The sequence below is a fragment of the Sturnira hondurensis genome, unplaced genomic scaffold (genome assembly GCF_014824575.4).
Source record: "Sturnira hondurensis isolate 20B ecotype Veracruz unplaced genomic scaffold, ASM1482457v3 Scaffold0006413, whole genome shotgun sequence".
Lineage (NCBI taxonomy): Eukaryota > Metazoa > Chordata > Mammalia > Chiroptera > Phyllostomidae > Sturnira > Sturnira hondurensis.
This window is the reverse complement of record NW_028079044.1, coordinates 17,190,839-17,205,420: the sequence shown is the minus strand read 5'-3', so window position 1 is coordinate 17,205,420 and position 14,582 is coordinate 17,190,839. Positions and strand designations below refer to the sequence as shown.

The following is a 14,582-nucleotide window of genomic DNA, read 5'->3' as shown; positions in this document are numbered from 1 at the left end:
TTTAAGCCTAAACACGTTTGTTTTTCTGATTTTTAATATTTCAAGACCTGAGTAATCAAGTAGGTGGGACAACCCCATTTGGTAAAATAGGGATGTTGAAGCCAGACCATGTTGGACAACTTGGTCTCTCCCAGGCCAAAGCCTGGTTGGCTGGCCCGAGCCTCCCGAGGAGCTGGCTGGGGCCCTGGGGACTGGGCAGCACCTGCAGCGCCTGCGTGGGGGCCGCCCCGACAAACGGCCAAGCGTCGGGAATGGCCCCCGCAGGCACATAAAGGCGGTGGCCGGGCCTGGGCAGTAACCTGCATGGCCTTCCCCCATCCATGTCTGCTGCCTGGAGACGGGTCTTCAGACGCTTCGTCCACCCCGCTGGTGCCAGTCGGGTCGTCCACCTCCTTCCTGCTTCAGTGCACTTGGGCTGCAGAAAGGCTTGGTGACACAGACCCACAAACAGGCCACCTATCATTTAGTTCCCTGAGGCAGATAATCCCGTTTCACCATCTTTTATTGGATACAAAGCCGTAAGTTCTCTGATGCCTGTGTGATCCGTTTAAATACATACTCAGGTACATTCAGCAAAGGGCATCTATGGGTGACGTGGAACAAAGTGCTGGGATGGTGATGCCTGGGTGGGGCATAGAAGTGGGGCCAGTAAGGCCCCCTGGAGGCTGGAGGTACAGGCACCACTTCAGAAACAAAACCAAAAAAGTCTCTCCACCCCTCTGCCTGATGTGCTTGGGGTGGGGGAAGCTATCCTCTCACGGCTCAGGCCCCTTGCAGCCTGGCTGTGCAGGGAAGGCAGGGCCTGGGGGTCAGTTGTGGAGGTCCCACCAGCAGTGCCCACTAGAGCCAAGCCACCTCGTGCCAGCCACGAGGCAAGCCTAGGACTCATGGTGGGGAAGCCTGCCTGATTGTCGGGGCAGTCTTGGGACTGGCCAGGTTCCCAAGGGTTTGGGGAGGGAATAGGAGCTGGCTGCCTTAGTTGGCCCTGGTATTCTGATTTTCACCCAATTCTATACCTTATTCTCAGGCAAGAGCTGCAGAACACACTTGTCCAGGAATAAATACATACACACAATACACAGCAATATATACAGAAATGCAGGCCTGGGACAAGGCTGGGTGAGGGAGCATGGCCACCAGGGCTAAAGGGATGTGCCAGGCCCTTAGGAGAGGGACGTTCCACCCAACAGGGCCTGACAGGCTGGGGTACATCCCATCGCTGAGTCAGCTCAGCACCTGGGCCCTGTACCCACCCACCACCTCGCCTGTTACCACCCCAAGTCCAGCAGGAACTAGGTCTTTGGCACCAATAGTCACTCTGGTAAGGTCTTCAGTTTAGCGCCTTAGAAGGACTGGGACATGGGCAGCTCCCCTCTATGGCCCAAAGGGTTAGAGACAGGACCAGGTGGGCAGGCAGGGCCCAAAATCAAACGACAGAGCCAAACCTTGGAGCAGCAGGCCTTAGCAAGGAGGGGGAGTTTTCTTTGAAGCAGTTCCCGAGCGGCTGGCTCAAACTCCACTTGTGGAACTAGGGAAACGAGCTGCCTTGGTCCTTTGGTGGTCTCTTCTGACCAGTGGGACGCCCTGGTCCTGGGCAGCCCACTCCCTCTGGCATCCAGACATCGACAGCATCTCCTTTGTTCTCTGCCACTGCTGAGGCAGCTGAACAAAGCATGATGAGACTCTCAAGCCAAATATGTGATCCGCCCAGGGGATGGGGTCAAGCTGTGTGGCAGGGAAGTGGTAGGGACACCAAGTGGCCACTATCTGTGCACCTTCTCTACATGCCTGGGCCCCCTGAAGCAGGGCCTGCCTTGGTTTGGTCTCCAAACCTGTTCTTTGCACCTGTTAGGTGTGAGATACGGGTAAGTGAAGTTGGGCCGGACCCTCCATACACGTTCCCCATCATCAGCCCTGGCTGAATGGTTGCCCAGGTGAACAAAGGGACTTTGGTAGGAGTGGGGATCTGCAAACCTGTCAGGTCTCGGGCAGGCATGAAGTCTGGGCCGCATGAGTCTGCCAGCCCCAGGGGCAGGTGTGAGGTGGGACACGCTGTACCCCACATTCCTGTTGGCAGGAGCCCAGGCATGTGCAACATAGACCTACACATCCTCCACTTGGCCAGAAAATACAGGGTAGGGGACTCGGTGGGTTTTCTGGAAAAGCCAAACCCATGAGAAGCAAACTTCCCCCAGCAGGGGAGAGGTGGCCTTGTTCCCCCTCTCTCTGCTGCTGGCAGTGCTGGTGACATGCAGCGTTGTCACACAGACGAACCACGAACGTGCCTGCTGCTGGCACCAGTCCTTTTGGCACCCCCTTTCTCCCACTTCAGCTCACTGCCCATGCACCCTGACTTCCTTTCCCAGGGCTGGTGCTGGCCATCCTGGGGGGCACCCAACCGTGGGGAAATTGCCAAGTCTGTATTCTGGGGTGGGGGCTTCCTAGGGCAGACTGGCCAAGCAGGGCATCCCTTTGTGCTTTGTCCGGGAGACAAGGAGGGCAGCACCTCTGGTCCTGGGGTTATGCGGAGCAGGGGCTGCAGAGGGTGCAGATGGAAGGCAGGGCTGACACAGCCAGGGCAGCCAGGCCGTCAGTGGACCTCCATCTCCCTTGTAGGCCAGCGAAGTTGTGCTTCTTCCCATGATTCCTGGGGACGGGGCTGGGGGGGAGGAGTCAGTACAGCCAGCACCTCGGGGGTGGGGATGCTGCAAGGCCAAGGCTTCGTGCAGGACAGGACGAGGAGTTGCCAACGTGTTTGGGGTCTTCAAAGGGTGGGGCCAGAACAACCCATGGGAGGAAGTCATTGACAGTGAGAAGAGCAGGAGAGCTGGGTGGGGAGCCCCGGAACCTGGGTGCATGGCTGAGTCTGGGGCCCCCTCTGGAGGCCTCACTGCAGGGGAACCCAGGGGTGGGTCTTTATGTCCAAGCCAGGTTGTGGCAGAAAGTTGAGAAACTGGAAGAACCCAGCCCCAGCCAGGACCAGCTGCCTAACGGTTAGGGCTGAAAGCCAGTCCTGCGCAGGAGATAGGGGAACCCTTAGATCAATCTAGGTGAATGTCTGAAAGAACTTTCCAAATGAAGGTTGGCGAGACCCACAACCTCGGAGCCACTGTGGGAGTTCTGAGGAGGAACCGGGAGACCTGAGTCTAGAGCCTTAGTGTTGGGACCCGGTCCTACTGTGGGGACAGTGCCGGGTTGGTGAAAACCCCCAGTGTGTTCTGTGGCTTCGAAGTCAAGTGGCCCTGGCTCAGGCCCCAGGGCTGTCCCCAGGCAGAAAACTCCCAACAGAACCCTCAACCCACGGGACCAGCAGAGACCGAGGAGGCAGCCAAGGCCAACGAGGGTGTTCTTCCTCTTCCCTGGCCCCACAGGCCTAGCTGCCTTCCCGGACCACACCTTTCAGCATGCTAGCCAGACAGGGAAGCCAACCAGACCACCCCCCCCGCCCGACCTCCCCCAGGCCCCAGCACAGAGGTCAGCCCAGTGACTCCCTCCCGCACAGCCTTGGGGACCCAAAGGCCATCAGAGTCCTGTCCAAGCACCTGGATTAGAAGGACATTCCTTGAGGACAGGAACTGCTTCTCATGTGTGACAGGGTTTCCCAGGGCCCCTCCAGAGGCTTGGGATTGCTGACAAGTATAGAAACATGCACCTCTTAGCACAGACTTCAGCTTGGGTGTGTGGTGGGGTACGTGGTTGTTGGGAGGAGGGCTCTTGTCTGTCAGTAAAAATGTTATTTTTTCTTCCTGGCAATTACCCCCTTTGGGAGGGATGGTCTCAAGTCCTGGGGAGAAGGTCTGGGTGAATGTTTTGCCTTTCCAAGCCCACTCCCTCTCCCTCAGTGCGCTCCCGTCCCCCACCCCCGCCTTTGGCTGACCGCTTGCCCAGACCCCTAGAGACCCTAGAGAACGTGTGTTGTCCCTGGAGAATGTGGACTCAAAGCCCAGATGGGCTGTCTGATGGGGTGCCCCACAGACAGAGCAGGGTGCAGAGAAGAGCCCTCCTTACCAAGTCTGAGCTGCCTGGAGGTGCCCCCTCTGGCCTGGGGCCCAGCAGAGGACCAGGACCGGAGGCTGGCCCCAGCGGCAGGTGTGCCGGAGCAGCCTGAGCAGCCCAGGGGCCACTGTGTGGTTATTGCAGATCCTTGGGGCGGAGATACCAGGTGCTGGCGGCACTCAGCTTCTCACTGGCTGTGCCCTGAATGCCGCTCCAGCTGGGCATTGGGTGAGGGCCTGGGGGCAGCTCTGTCCAAGTTCCTGCCCTGGGAAGGCAGTGCCCAGGGTCAGGCCTGTCGCTCTGCTGTCCCAGGAGGAGGACAGGAACTGTCAACCGTTCCCTGGAAGCCAGAGATAACACCAGGCCTCTGAAGGTCTAGTTCAAATCAGGGTCCCTCTGGAGGTCCGAAGAGAGTGCCTTGGTGTGGGGGCTGGCAGGAGCCCTGCCGCCCCTCTCCCGGGTTAGCAGGTGCCTTCCACCTTGATGTGCAGGATCTTAGAGAAGCCGGGCCTCCGTCGCAGGGCCTGCAGACCAGACCTGAGTCAGTTCTCCTCGGGGTTGAATCCTCAGGGGCACACAGGGCAGGCCTTCCCATCACACACCCGTCACCAGCCCCAGCCTAGGGTCGTGGGGTCTTGGGTGGCCTCAAAGCCAATTACTCACCTGAAGTTTGGTCACCATGTCTTCAAACAGCTTCTGGGCCTCAGGACTGCTGGGCTCTTTGAAATAATCAGCAATCCCAATCTGGACCACAATGGATTTAAGGTTCCGGCAAATGCCTGGGAAAAGGTGGGTAAGGTGCGTGCCTGTGTTTGGCCTGGGCAATGGGGCTGCCGCCTTTCCTCTCACTAATGAAATCAGAACGCTACTGAGGGACAGTCAAATGCCAGGCCCTGGAAACACAGAGAGGAGGGCAGACCCATGCTGCTCAGGGGCTCAGTGCAACAACGGGAGAAGGTGGAAGGTGATGTCAAAGACTGGAGGCTGCAGTGAACTCCGGGAGGATGAGCAGGCAACAGCTGTGCGGGGGCCCCAAGAATTCCCCCCCGAAGAGGGGACAGGTGCACTATGGCCTGGGCATTTGGACGTGAATAACAAAGGCTGAGCAGCTTAGGTGAGGCTGGTGGGTCTCGGCGGGAGAATGGAAGAAGGGTGACAGACAGCACACGAGTAGGAGCAGAGGGCTTAAGGGACTGGATGTTCCCATGAAGTCAGGAGAGGAGGAGGGAGAAGGTCAGGGGGCAGAGAGGGCCCTGAAGGTCATGATTTCGAAAGCTGAGCAGTTAATTCTGGTGGTTGGTCCAAGGCAAGGCCATGAGGCTGAAGGGGAGGGAAGAAGAGGATCCCAGAAATAATAAGGTCAGTCCTGCCCAGGGTCCAACGGTCTTGGATGATGGTCTCACTTTACGGGTGGGAGAAGCCCACACTGGGCACCTGTGCCCTCTCTGACGGTGGAGGCACGACTGGAGATGGAGCGCATGCTGGAGGGAGGCGGGGCCACGGAAGGCCTGGCCTGGAGTCTAGACCAGGGAGAGGAGTCTTCCCTCTGAGAACTGTCCTCAGAGGCTCACATACCATCGCGTCCAACCCTCCCATTCATCCCAGAAAATCTGCTTAGAAGATGGGGTACAAAACTCAGAGAAGTATAGTAACTTGCCCAGTCACACAGCTAATAAGCAGTAGAGTCAGAATTGAGACCCAGGTCAGTAAAGCTCCAAAAACCTGTGCTCTCAGCTTGTCTGTTCTCTCGCTTCTGCCCTTGGCTCACATAGGGGAAGAAGGTGATGCCTCGCTCCTGTCTCCAACATGAGTAGGGCACAGGGGACAGATTTCTGTTGAACTGAACTATTTGGACCAGATGCTGGAAGGCCTTGAATGCCACACTGGCCTCCTCAGCACTGGTGGCAAAGCCAGGACTAGAACCCTGGTCGGTCTAACTTCCAGCACTGGTGCTTGCTGACTAGGAGTGACAAGCCACTGGTTATGCTTCTTGCTGACCAGGCATGGTAAGAGGTGACCCTCGTACCCCACCCTGTGTGCCAACCCCTCCGCTCACTGTTGAAATGCAGCAGGGCCTTGGGGGTGACGGGGGTGGCCGTGAGCACCAGCATCTCGAGTCCTTTCAGGCCTTCCCGGCAGACCTCAGCCGCCACCTCCTGGGTAATCTCTGACACGTGGTCCAGCTCCAGGACCTGAAGCCGCATGCAGTTTCTTGCTAGGAAGAGGGAGGAAGGGCGAGGAACTGCTGATGAACTCCCCAGGTCGCCTCTTGCCCAATGCCCTCATAATGCTCCCACCACCACCAGGCTGCAGCCCAGGGCTCCTCTGAGGTTTCCATGTCGCACCCATGCCTGCTTCCCACTAATCCCCACCGCAGTCCCAAGGGAAGACTCACCGAGTGATGCCAGGCCCTGCACCCCACAGCCGGCGCCCCCAACCCCCAGGGCCCTGAGGTGGGGCCAACAGCGACCAATCATCTGCAGGCAGCGGTTACTGAAGCGCGTGGGCTGCTGGCTGGACAATGGGGGGGAGGGGCAGGGAAGGTCATCAGGAAAGCACCTGGTTGCATGACACCCCAAGCCTGCTCCTCCTTCAGGCTCTCCCTTGGGCGAGGGCCCCGCCAACCACCCCAGCTGCTACAGTCAGGAACCTGGGGTCATCCCTGACTCCTCCCTCCTCCCTCGCCTCCTGCCAACCCATGGATTCTGATTCCCAAATAAGTCTTCAACCTACAGTTCAGACCACCATCAATACTCATCTGGATTATAATTAGACTTCCTGTCAATTCATCCTCCACGCTGCTGACAGTGAGCCAGTCATTCCTACTTTCTCCCAGTCATTCGACAACTGGTTCTAAGTGTCTACTACAGCCAAGAGCCACTGAGCTAGGCCCTGGGGACATGGTGGTGACAACACAGATTTGGTCCCTACCCTGAGGGAGTGGACAGTGAGCTGAAGGGGGAGGGGGGACAAAGAATGTTACCTGCCTGATGTAATTAAGGTCTAAAATCCCCCAATGGCTTCCCAGCACTTTCTAAATAAAATACAAAATCTAAACCCCACAGGAGAGGCCTTCCTGACCTCGCCCCAACCCACCTTTCCCCACTCACTGCTCAGCTCTGCCCGCCACTGCTCACCACTCACACCAAACTTGCTGTTTCCCTGAACGCTGACTCCCTCAGCGCTTGCCCGGGCCACAGCTATCACCCTGGCATCTGGGGCACGCTTGGCATCCGGGACATGGAAATGGACATTTACAGCCTCTGCCCTGAGAACTGTGAGTCTTGTGGAGACCGAAATACTGAGAGACTGTTGTAAAACAGACTACGGCAGGGGTTGGGACACGGTGCGGTAGGCATGGAGGCGGGAGAGCAGCGACGAACTCGACTAAGGTGTTGTTGGTGTTACTGAAGAGATGCTGGAGGACCTGGGAGGAGATGCCATGTGAAGACGGGCTTTGCCGGCAAGGCACAGGGAGCAGACAAGCCTGACACGTGTGAGGAGCTCCAAGGACAGCCATGGGTGACCTCACACCCTGGACTCTCCAGCGGCAAGCTTTTTGGTACACTACACACCGACGGCCCTGAACAGCCTTTCACATGCCAAATCGAACTATCTGCTTTTCTAGCTGGTGTATACTCACCACTCACTGTGGGCCCTGCAGGCTGTGGGGACACACCTCCTTTGAGCCACCAACAGTCCTAATAAGGTCAACAGATCCCTAATATCACCTTCACTTTGCAAGGCTGAGAAACTGAAGCACTACTGGGTGGCGCAAAGTCACACTGCTGGTAAGCCAGGACATGCCCCTGGGTCTGATTTTAAGTCTTGTACCTAACGCTTATATGCACAGGTTAATGAATGTGAATCTGTCTCCCAAACCAGCTGATGGAGTGGGCCCGGATGTGCTCAGTCCTCAGCCCCAGACCCCACCCAACTTGGTCCCCTCCTCACCCCTGCCAGGGCTCACCAGGGGTGAAGTGGCGCCACCTGGAGGGAGACAATCTCTCTGCAGCCAGCGCCCAGGGCCCAAATGACCTCATGGCCAACGGGATCTGTGGCGCTCCTGTTGAAAAGACAAAGCTGGGGCCACCCACCCTGGTGGCCTCTGCTCCCTTCTCTGGGGCCACAGAGCTCTTGGGTTCCTCTGCCTGAGCGCCCAGGGGAAGGGTATGCAGAGCCCCAGGATTCCTTGGGCCCAAAGCCAACCCTCTGGGGTTGCATGCGGTGTGGTAGACCTACCTGTAGGTGACAGCCTGCAGGGCACGGCAGTAGCAGCTGGCCAGCCAGAGCGAACGGTCAGTGAGGATGTTGGGACAGTGCGAGATGCGCAGGATCAGGAGGTTGCCCCCCGCAGCCTTCAGCAGGGACTCCAGCCCTGCTTCCAGGCAGCCGCTGGGGATAAGAGGTCAGGGGGTGCTCGTACCCACCTCCTGCTCTGGAAAGCATCCCCATGTACTTCTGGGTCTGCAGTCCAGGAGCACCCACCCACCCACCCACCACGGCCTCACCGGGTGTTCCGGGCATACTCCTCCTTGCTCTCCTTCTTGCCACGCTGCCGAGGCTTCAGGTTCTGCAGTGTCAGAGAGTGGGCCTGTGTGCACCACTGAGCCAGCATTGCCAGGAACTGCAAAGAGAGAGACGTTACCTGGGGATGAGGGGTCTGAGCCTGGCTGACTGGAGGTGGACCAGCTCCAGGGTAGGCGGCCCCATGAGAACATTTTGGAAAGCCAGGCAAGAGCTGGGATCTTGTAAGGGCTGCAAAGACCAGGCCTGGAGGGGCCATACGCTGGAGAAGGTGAGGGGTGGAGGTGAGTTCACAGCAGGGATGAGCGGGTGGGCAGGGCAGGGGGCAGAGACAGGCACCTTGGAACAGACTCGGGCATTCTCGAGCAGCACCCGCGTCCAGACGGCGGGGTGGCGGGCCACAAAGCGCCAGTCCCGGCAGACCTCGGCGGCATGCAGGAGCGTGCGTGTGTCCAAGTAGGTGAAGATGCAGAACAGAGCGGCTCGCATCTTGAGGATCTCCGGGCTGATGACCTCGTTGGAGCGTGAGGGGCTGCCCCTCTCTGCTCGCCGACCCCGCCCACTGCCTCCCTCAGAGCGGGCTGCACAATACCAAAGGGTCAAAGGTGAGTGTGGAGGGTCAAAGGCCAGCATAGGGATGTGGGTGGGGAGCTAGGGTAGGTTAGGAGCTATAGGAGGAATGGGCATGAGAGACCCATGCCGGGGGATCAGTGCCTTGGCAGGGAGGACAAGAGGCCTCTGCTGCCCCTCCTCCGCACCATCCCCATCCCAAATTTTGCAAATTAAAAAAAAAGGGTAGTCTTTCCTCAGCTAAATCCTTTTTAAGATACTGTATCATTACATAGTCTAAACTCACCCCCTAGATGAGGCAACTGAGTGAAGTTTAGTGAAGGAAAGGGTTTGGAGGGCCCCAGCACAGGACAGAAACGAAGCCTCTGCGAACAGAAGGCAGGTGAGGGGCTGCCCGAAGCGGTCACAGGGGTGCAGCCACACACCCTGACCAGAACCCTCTCACCTCCACATACGTGCATGGCCCTGTCTGTGTGCTGGAAGGCACCCTCCCCAGCTGCTCCAGGGCCTCAGAGTCTGGAGTCAACACTCAGCTACTCCTGTAAATGGCAGCGAGCCTACCACATAAACAGGCCCCTTGGATGTGGCATCTTTGTGCAAAGCCAGCACTGCCCTGTTATGCAACTTCCCGCCCCGGGCGTTCGGGGAACTGTATGGGAACTTGTCATTCTCATCGTGGGAAGTCTGGGGCACGGGGAAGATGGTGCAGGAGCCCAAGAGGTGTACTGCCTCGGCCCTCTGTCCGTTGGGAGGGCCTGGGCCTGGGAAAGCCTGGCCTCTCTGCCCACCCTCCTAGGACTCACCTGAGAGCCGGCAGCTGCTCAATGGCCCAGCCATAGCAGGCCCAGGGTGGGGGACGTCTGAGGGGCCCTCAGCCTCTGACTCGGTGGTTCGGGAGCCCACATCCGAAACATCACCCTCCTCCCCCTCCGTGCTGTGTCGGCGGGGTCTGCGCTGCCAGTTTTGAATGGCCTGGCGCCGCAGGCCTGAGCTTCGAGGGGCCTGAGCCCGCTCTGAACCACCGTTGGCATTCTGGGTCCTTGTGCCCAAGCCCCCAGGCCCACTGTCTTCAGGCGCCCCCTCTTCTGGTCGGGGCAACTCCAGACTGTCACTGTCATAGCAGCCTGAGCTCTGGGATGCAGCTGGGACACGGCTGGAGGCCCTGGGGTGGACCAGATGGTAAGGAGTGAGGAGAGAAAGGCATCAACCCTGCCCAAACTTCCCATCCCACCCCTACCGCCAACCAAGGGCAACCCACCCACCCTACTTTCCAAGATCCCCCTCTGAATGTGGAAAGGAAGACAGACAGAGGTGACCCAAGGAGGATGGGGAGAGGAGGAGCCACGCCTCCAGACAGGTCAGCCGTCCAGCGGGCCGACGGATCTTTCTGGGGGGAGGGTGGGCTGTGTGGGGCGGCTGGGCCCGAGGCTTACCCTGTGCTGGGAGAGGAGCCATGCCGGGACACTGCGTATGTGCTAGGCATGGCCAGGCCCACGTGGTGCTCTCGCTGTGGGCCCCCAGAGCGAGAAGGAAGGCAAGGGGGCCAGAGGAAGCAAGAGAATGAGAAGGAGCAGATGAAACAGGGTGCAAGATTGACAGAAGAGAAGAGAGAAAAAGGAAAAAAAGTTGGGAAAGATGGACAAATAGACAGACAGCCCAGAGAGGTGGGCTCACTAGCCCCCAGCACATACCCCCCAGCACCCCAGCACCCCAGCCCCGGCCTGTGGCTCCTGGGCTCTCATTTGCAGGGATGGGCCTCTGAATCACACCTTCCCACAGCCTCAGGGGCCTGCCCTCTGCCGTTTCAGAGGGCCTCCCCTATTCCTGGACCCCCTACTTCAAGCCTAGAGTATGCGCATGGGGAAGAGCCAAGGAAGGGAGCATTGGGGGGCATGTCAGTCCACACATAAGGGGAGTTTGTGGAAGCTGGGGTGTGGGTGGAGGAAAGAAGGCAGGAGGGCACTCACCATTCGGCCTGGGCCCCGGGGCGCAGGCCCAGCGCTGCTTCCCCCAGCTCCTCGGCCCAGGCTGGCACTTGGTGTGCTACCGCAGCTGCTGCTGATGACCTGCAGCTGCCGTTCTGCGCGGTCCGCCCGCTCCAGGAGCTCCTCGATGAACTGCTGCAGCCGCAGCTTGGCGCTGGCCTCCCGTGCCGCCGTCTCCTTTAGGAACTGGTCGATCTGCACCACCTCCCTGGGCCCAGAGCAGTCTCTTACCCCAGGGCCGCGGGCTGGCTGCTCACCCACCCCCTGGAGGACACCCTGGCCAGTGGGGAGTGACATGGGCACAACTGCCCACAATGTCTGCTTGCGGTCACACAGGTACACACAGAACAGGCCCGGGCACACCGTCCCACACAGAGGTACACACAAAAATGCCAGCATACACTCCGAGTCACAGACTCACACCCCACCCATCCAGCTGCACACACACTACTGGATACACACACACACACACCTGTGTGGACACACACACAGGCATACTCAGTCACACCCAGCCACCTCCGGCCTCCAGACACTTTCACAGACACACACAAGCACACAGCGAAGTATGCCAAGTCCAATGCATAGCCCCACACTGAAACGTGTGCACTCAGCACGTCTACTAGCAGGCACACAGAGTCTGAGACAGACAGGCCCACCACACCTTCAAACACTCACCCCTCCACACCACGCACATTTTCAGAAGCACTCTCAGAAGCAGAAGCACACTTCCAGCTGCACTGCCACCCTCCAGAAGCTGCACGCACCCATGGCACACTTAAGAGTCATAAAAGTATTTACTCCCAAATGCGTTCAGGTTGTTCGTGCATCCACTTGACACTGACTGAGCACCTTCTTGGTGCTGGGCGCTGTTCTAGGCATTGGGGGCACAGTGCTGAACAAAGCAGAGGAGAATCCCTGCCCCCGTGGAGCTTATCTCCCTATGGGGGCAGATAAATAACACCTACACATTTCATAATTCTACATTTAAAGGCCCAGAAATAAGAAGGAGCCCCAGAGATGGAGAAGGAGCAGAGAAAGAGGCAGAAGGAGATCCCAGAAAAGTGTCCTGGAAGCCGAGGGAAGAAAGTGTCCAGATTAGCTGTGTCAAATGCTGCTGCTAGGCCACGTACCACGATGGCTTGGCCTTGGCAACGTGAAGTCGCTGGTGACAAGGAGGATGGTGGTGGAGGTGGGCACCTGATCAGAATGGGTTCAAGACAGAATGTGGGGGAAGAAACTGGAGAAGAGGATAAACAATATTTTAAAGAGTTGTTTTGTAAGGAGAGAAAAGGGGCAGCTCAAGGGGGAGGTAGGGCTGTGGCAGATGGGAGATTGTGTTTGTGTGCCTTTAGGAATGAGAGGGTAGATAGGGAAAATCTGATGAAGGCAGAGAGAGGGGAGAATTGAGTGGGCAAAAGGAGAGAGGACCTGGTACCATAATGTAGGAGCTGGCCTTGGCTAGAACAGAGGGCGAGGAGAAACAGTCCTCACAGACAGGCACTCGGGCACACTGCCATGGAGTCGACACACATCGTCGTGACACTCTGAGCCACACATGCACCATCATTACGTGCTCATAGTCACAGATCTCATAAGCCACGGCCACATACACAGACACTCTCATAGCCACACTCAAGATGGTGGCAATGGCACAGTGACACACAGGGTCACCCACTCAGGAACATTCGTGGGCACATGACGCTGCGGATCACTCACTGCTGCTTTCGGCTCAGCTCCTGTTCCTTGTGCACGAGGTCCTGCTTGAGAGAGGCCAGCAGTTCCACACTCACGTCCACCTGGCGCGAGAGCTCAGAAGCTCGCTCCTCCAGCTCCTCCTTCTCGCGCCCCAGCCGGGCGCTCTCCTGCCTCGCAGTCTCCAGCTCCGCAGCCTTGCGCTCCAGCTCGGCCTGCAGCCGGCCCACCTGGCCTGCGATCTTCTGCTCCACCTCCTCGCTCAGCCTCTCCAGTCGCCGGTCCACCTCCAGCTTCTCCAGTGCACGGATCTTGAGTCGAGCCAGGCCTTCCTCATAAGCCACATCCGCAGGTGAGGGGGAAGCGGGCGAGGCGGAGGTGGGCCCGGGGCAAGGGCTGGGGCCGGGTCCGGGCGGCGGCGTCGAGCACGCGGAGGAGGCCACCGACTTGCGGGCGAACAGCTCCCCCAGCGGGATCTCAATCTCGCGCAGGGCATAGCGCGCGGCGGCGGCGGGCACGAGGCCGGGCTCCGCCAGCTCCTCGCAGGGCAGGCTGGCGGGCACCAGGTCCCCGGGGAAGTGGGCGAGGGGCGCGTGGTGGTGGTGGTGGTGCAGCAGATGGGGCGTGGCCGGCGACGGCCCGGCCGCCTGCTCCTTGCCCTGGAAGGACGTGCTCTCGAAGACCTCGCGCCGGGCGCCGGGCACCGCCAGCAGGGCGGCAGGCTCGGGCGCCAGCGGGAAGCCAGAAGCCGCAGCCGCCGCGGCCGCCGCGGCCGCCCCGTCGCAGATGCTGTTGGTCTTGGAGAGGATGTACAGGGTCTCGTACGTGTGGCTGTACTCCAGGTGCGCGCGCAGCGACGACAGGCTCCGGAAGCGCTTGTGCTCCCCGCAGCGCGGGCAGCGGTACGGCAGGTCCAGCGAGGCCATGGCCCCGCCGCCCCCGGGGCGTGCGGGCTCCACCGCGGCCGCCCCGCCGATCAACCGGGCGCACTCATGGGGGGCCGCGGGCGAGCCCCCCTGTGGGATCAGGAAGGCTCAGGGACCCGCAGCCAGGGGCGAGGAGGCTAGAAGAAAGGGAGTAAAGCTTTGGAGGGGGTGTCCCTGTTCCACTCTTCACACCTCGTACCCTCCCCCACCCCTGAGGAACATGACTTCCCTAGAAAACAGGGGTCCAGAAGAGAGGGCCGAGTGGGGAGACCCAGGGCCTAACCTCCCAGAGGACGTTGGCCTGCCTGCTCTGGATACCTGTACGAAGGCCTGTACATGTATGAGGGTGAAAAAGTGAGAATTCTTTAAGGAAAAAAAAAAGGCAACTGCTTTATTTACAATAGTTCCAACCTGGACATAACCCAAGTGCCCATAACCAGCAGAATGAAGAAACTGTGGTATATTCATAATGGAATATTACCCAGCAATAAAAAAGGAACCACTGGTACCTATGACAACATGGATGAATCCATTCAATGTTGTTACCTGAAAGAAGCCAGACCAGAGTGCAAACTGTAGGATTCTGTATGTGTGGAGTTTCAGAACAGACTGAATTGAGGGTACAAAGTCAGAATAGAGGTTGCCCTGGTTGGTTCTACGGACTGGAAGGGGCAGGAGGGACACTCATGTGACACAGGTACATACATATATAAATAGTCAAGCTGTACACTTAAGATTCGTGCACTATATGTACTTGACTGTACACGTTACATCTCAAAAAAAAACTTTAAAAGAAGATGCTTATCTCCATGTTACACAAACGACACCCATAAAACAGCCTGGACCGTTGGCACCACATTGCAGTGACCATAATGTTCACAATACC

At 58.6% G+C, this 14,582-nt stretch overlaps 1 protein-coding gene across 1 annotated transcript; it reads right to left on the bottom strand.

The window, feature by feature from the left end:
* Positions 1 to 267: 267 nt before the first annotated feature.
* FBXO41 (F-box protein 41) lies at positions 268 to 13,735 on the bottom strand. Its single transcript, XM_037048086.1, has 12 exons — positions 12,795 to 13,735; positions 11,061 to 11,286; positions 10,527 to 10,600; positions 9,897 to 10,255; positions 8,863 to 9,104; positions 8,508 to 8,623; positions 8,239 to 8,391; positions 7,967 to 8,062; positions 6,392 to 6,510; positions 6,053 to 6,211; positions 4,660 to 4,775; positions 268 to 4,520 (listed from the first exon to the last, which is right to left on the bottom strand). Exons 1-12 carry the CDS (start codon positions 13,694 to 13,696, stop codon positions 4,458 to 4,460), a joined length of 2,625 nt encoding a protein of 874 aa, XP_036903981.1. The 5' UTR covers positions 13,697 to 13,735; the 3' UTR covers positions 268 to 4,457.
* Positions 13,736 to 14,582: the final 847 nt, after the last annotated feature.

What these genes read in the sequence shown, in the direction of transcription:
- FBXO41 (XM_037048086.1), bottom strand. Translation starts at nt 13,696, where the DNA reads ATGGCCTCGCTGGACCTGCCGTACCGCTGCCCGCGCTGCGGGGAGCAC. An exon ending in CTGCAGGCTGTCACCTACAG is followed by an intron (nt 8,063 to 8,238) that starts GTAGGTCTACCA and finishes TCTTTTCAACAG; the next exon opens with GAGCGCCACAGATCCCGTTG. An exon ending in GTGGCGCCACTTCACCCCTG is followed by an intron (nt 6,511 to 7,966) that starts GTGAGCCCTGGC and finishes CCCATTGTCCAG; the next exon opens with CCAGCAGCCCACGCGCTTCA.